Source organism: Octopus bimaculoides, chromosome 9 (assembly GCF_001194135.2).
Source record: "Octopus bimaculoides isolate UCB-OBI-ISO-001 chromosome 9, ASM119413v2, whole genome shotgun sequence".
Taxonomy (NCBI): domain Eukaryota; kingdom Metazoa; phylum Mollusca; class Cephalopoda; order Octopoda; family Octopodidae; genus Octopus; species Octopus bimaculoides.
Window position 1 is genome coordinate 64,731,645 of NC_068989.1, and position 4,756 is coordinate 64,736,400.

A 4,756-nucleotide genomic window follows, 5' to 3' on the forward strand; every position below is an offset into this window, starting at 1 on the left:
ATATATATATATATATATTTGTATATACATCTGTATATACATATATACGTATACATATACGTATATATATATATATATATACATACATACATACTTAGTCGCGTAACACACTTAGTCGCGTTAACAAAGGGATGTGGGTCTGACCCCCATGCCGATAGTAAAGACTTCTATTTTTGTGTCGAGAGCTTATATGCCCCTTTATTAGTCTATTTTCCTTAGTCATTACACACACACACAAATATATTACACACACTTCATAGACACATATATATACATATACAGACACTCGTAACTATGTCCCATATAAAACTTTACTCTCACTTTTCCTGTCATCGAAAACCTGGAGAAGCAAGTTCAAAACTCAGCTACAAGATATAGTTCTATTTTTCTTAAAAAACATATTTTCCATTCTAAACTGTCGTTGTTCATCTGTACAGGTGTACACTAAGTTTTACTTTGGGTTATTAATGAGTATCAAATTTAAAGATTAGTCCAATATTAATAGTTTTGCAGTCTACGCTTTTAAATATTTGCGAGAAATGTGGTAATAACATTGGTTTTAAATTTTGGCACACGGCCAACAATATCGGGGGATGAAGTAAGCTGATTACATTGACCCAGTTTTTAACAGGTAGTTCTTTAATCGACCCCGCGAGGATGAAAGGCAAAATAGTCCACGGCAGCATTCGAACTCTGAACGTAATGTTGGAAGAAATGCTGCTAAAGATTTATTCCGGTACAGTAGTGATTCTGCTGAGTCGCAGCCTTATGTTGTGTTAATAATAAAGTAAACCAAGGCAGCGAGCTGGCAGAATCGCTAGCACGCCGGATAGAATGCGTAGTCTTTAGTTTCTGAGTTCAAATTCCGCAGTGTGGAACCGGATCTAATAACAATTTCATCTTTGGCGCTGATTTTTCTGAGCAGCAGACGGAGACGGCAGACAGCAGTCAGTATACAGTTGCAGTGAACCAGCAGTAGACCAGAGAGCTGTGACAACATAAAAACAATGAACGGCGGTGGCGGCAGCAACAAACCATGACAAGCTAACAACAAGAAACTTATGACAATAGCAACATTCATACGTAGTTCAACAACAATAAGCTTCGAATTATCCTGGTGTTTGTCGTTGATAGTAACAACGTTTATTTTGTTAACGATAAAAATAAATACTTTTTTAGTAAAAAATCTCAAACAAATTTTTGTGTTTCTTTATCATAGCAGGTACAATACAAGATGGCGAAGATCAGAATGCCTTTGTTCATTGGTCTGTTACATCAGTGCTTACATGGAATTAAAAACAACAATATTATTGTCTACTAATTAGTAAACACTCATGTCTTTTCGACGAAGCGTTTGGTCTGAACGATTGACAACTCTGCTTTAAAGTATCAAATTTATAATAGTGTTAATTTTAGCATTTTATTTAGGGAGAAAGACAGTCATTACAGGATCTGTGGGGCTAATGGGTGGCAGAGAGGAGAAAGGTAACCTCGAACCAGGTCCCAATGTTCGCAAATGAGTGGGATCCGCTGACGTTACCCAAGGTGCCAGGCAGTGATGTTAAACAGGTTGACGGGAAGACCATGCGAGATTCGAATTCATAACGCAAGGTTTCTGTGAAAATACTTCCAGCAGTCCAGCTCTATGGACTGATAAGTTTTTATAAGCGTCAAAAGAATGAAAATTATAGTTGACCTGGGTGGGATTTGAACTCAAAGCGCAGAGAGTTGGTCGAAATACCGCCAAGCAGTCTGCTCACCTCTACCAATTCACTCTCTATGCTTTAAGCAGTCTTAAACTATATTGGTTTCGAATTTTGGTACAAGGCCAGCAATTTCAAAGGGCGGGTAGGATAATTGCTTTGATCCCAGTTCTCAACTGGTACTTATTTTATCGACCCCGAAAGGATGAAAAGTAAAGTCAACCTCAGCGGAATTTGAACTCAGAACATAAAGACGGACGAAATGCCGCTAAACATTCTGCCCGGCCTGCTAACAATTCTGCCAGCTCGCTACCTTAAATATATCAATACTTCTAATACATTGCATAAATAGTGTTAACAGCCTTTCTACTATATGCATAAGGCCTGAAATTTGTTGGAGGAGGGAGCTAGTCAGTTACATCGATACTGAGGTTCAACAACCCCGAGAAGGATGAAAAGCAAAGTCGACCTCGGCAGAATTTCAGATCAGAACGTAAAGACTAATGAAATACTGCTAAGCATTTTGTCCGGTGTACTAACGATTCTGCCTGCTCATTGCCTTTATAAATATATTATTAGTATACTATATTAAAAGTCTAGGTGAAGCCAATGCTGTTTACTCATTATTCAATTCCTTCGGCGTTTATTTTAATTATATAGCTTGTCGCTTGTTTTCAAACTACTTTCAATTCTAGAATTCTTGAAAACTTCATGAAAATTGGCTCTTCTGATGTTAATGATATAGCGTTTCATATCAAGAGGCACAATGTAAAGAATCACAACGAGCTTTCGATAAACTGTTTAAAGTTTATTAGAATTCGTCAGAGTAAAAATCTCTGAAATAGAGATTTTACACTTAAGACTCTTATTAGTTTTCTAATGGAGTATTAACATCCGCTGATCACTTATTTTTCGAATGGAATTTCATTAAACATGAATCAGGTGTTAACGAGATTAATTGTTCAATCTAATTGTTGAATACGATCTATAAGTCTTTGATGTTATTACCCATTATTTTGTGCTGTATCCTATTTCATTTCATGAGCTTTTGCCACTGGTGGATGCGGTAGCCATATATCTTTATATTCGCATCATTAATTAACAGTCTATAGAAATTTGCAAAAAAAAAACAAAAGTAAAGAAACAAAAAAGTAAAAGGTATTTTTAGAAATTTTCAGTGAAGCTAGTTTAAACATTGTCTGTGTTCCAGCGGTATCCGAACGGATATACAGAATTACACAACTAAATAATGCAATAAAACACTTTCAATAATATCTTTAAACAAGGAAAGAGGATTGATTGTCTGAGTTAAAATTGGTAGTGACTTCATGCAAACAGTACACACCAAATTTGTTTGATTTCTTCTTTTTTTCGTTATTTGTCCTTTGGCCTGACCGTCAAAGTTGTGTTGATTATTGCAAAATCAATGTATACATAGATGAATAAAAATATTAAATCAGAACAGAGACGGAAACAGATAAAAACAATTCGATCATCACTTATTTTTCCCAGGTTCATTGTCAATAATTACTGTTGTAAAAACTGCCATATGATCAATAATAATGCATTAGATGCTTATCCAATACAATAACAGTATAAAGCAATTATTTGAACCATTTCAATATTTTGATATAACAAATCTATATGAAGATAACAACTGATTTCCATATTGCTTGTGGTAGAAATGTAATTGATGTGCTGCAACGGAGGCTGATGAAATATCTGACGCCAAAAGCAAATAAAACAAGTCTAATTTCAGTTTAGAAATATATGTGAACTATAATAACCTGTTTATAACCAAAATGTAATATATCTTACAATTGCGGAAGCTACTTTTATTTTATGAAAAGCTTCCATACTTGTTTTTCTCAATATCAATATTTCAGAGAGGATAACTGTAAATTTATCAGAAACTTTACCCTATATTCACCAACCGTTTCATCGCATTTCGATCATAAATCTAAAATCCGAATATTTTTAAAAGTCTAATATTATATATTATATATATCCGCTTGAGTGTTATCCGGCATATGACAAGTAATTTTGAAAGCATGCCTTTGCTGCCATGAGTCATATACGAGAAAATATGGGTATACACACAAGAATTATAATTTAACTTTTATCAAATTCTTGATTCTTATACAAAATCATGAAATGAACAATAATTTTCAAAAGAAGAACAATTATCTTAAAAGTAAAATTAAATAAAAGAAAATAATGACGTACATATTCATTCTTAATATATTCTAGCAGATTCGAACTTGAAAATACTAACCGCTGTTGAATTCTGTCTACAGAGAACAACTGTTTATTTCTCATTTGTATAAGTCCTCTATCAATTACTCAATCTCCTCTGCCTCTATGAGTTATTCTCTCTCAGTGTGTATAGTGTTTCTTTACTCATTATATGCCATCAAGCCTAGTGTGTGCGCACATCTTACACTTCTTATGTTAGCTTGGTATCTCACGTTTGGTTTCTCACTTTCTCTCTATCTAATGTAAGCGTGACCGGAGAAACCATCCAACCAACCAGCCAGCCAACCAAACAATTTTATTGTCTATTATTATATACAGACATTATACAATCTGCAGAATTGATAATGATAATTAGTTTCTGTCTGTTTTAAACCAATAGCTATACTAATATATTAAAATTGAAATCTTTGTCTAAAGCAAACAGCAAATTTCTAATATGAGAAATACGGAATGATTTCGTTTCGTGTTTATGATGTCTGAAATGATATCAAAACATTTGTGTTACCTTCGCTGGCGTTTTTAAAGGCCGCTGCATTATTGAGAAGATTTCTGTTCAAGTGCAGGCAAATATCCGCTTGTAAACATTCAGGGAAGCCTTTTAAAACCTACAACAGAAAGAACATAAAAAAAATGATTGCTTGGTTACAGTAAAGTAAAAAGCAATCAAATTCTGGCGGAAAGAGAAATTGCATAAATGTCATCACATAGAAATCACGAAAAACTGTCCTCTTGGCTCTGTTTTCATCTGTTAAAAATAAATGATTAATATATATGTATATATATATATATATATATAT

General features: G+C 33.9%; 1 protein-coding gene across 9 annotated transcripts in view; it reads right to left on the reverse strand.

Moving 5' to 3' along the window:
- Positions 1 to 4,756, reverse strand: part of LOC106879147 (potassium voltage-gated channel subfamily H member 7) — a 703,964-nt gene that overhangs the window by 88,589 nt on the left and 610,619 nt on the right. For all 9 annotated transcript variants that reach the window (XM_052970717.1, XM_052970723.1, XM_052970716.1 and 6 more), the window contains one exon: positions 4,465 to 4,564. In XM_052970717.1, coding sequence (XP_052826677.1) covers positions 4,465 to 4,564 — 100 coding nt within the window. The remainder of the gene's footprint in view (positions 1 to 4,464; positions 4,565 to 4,756) is intronic.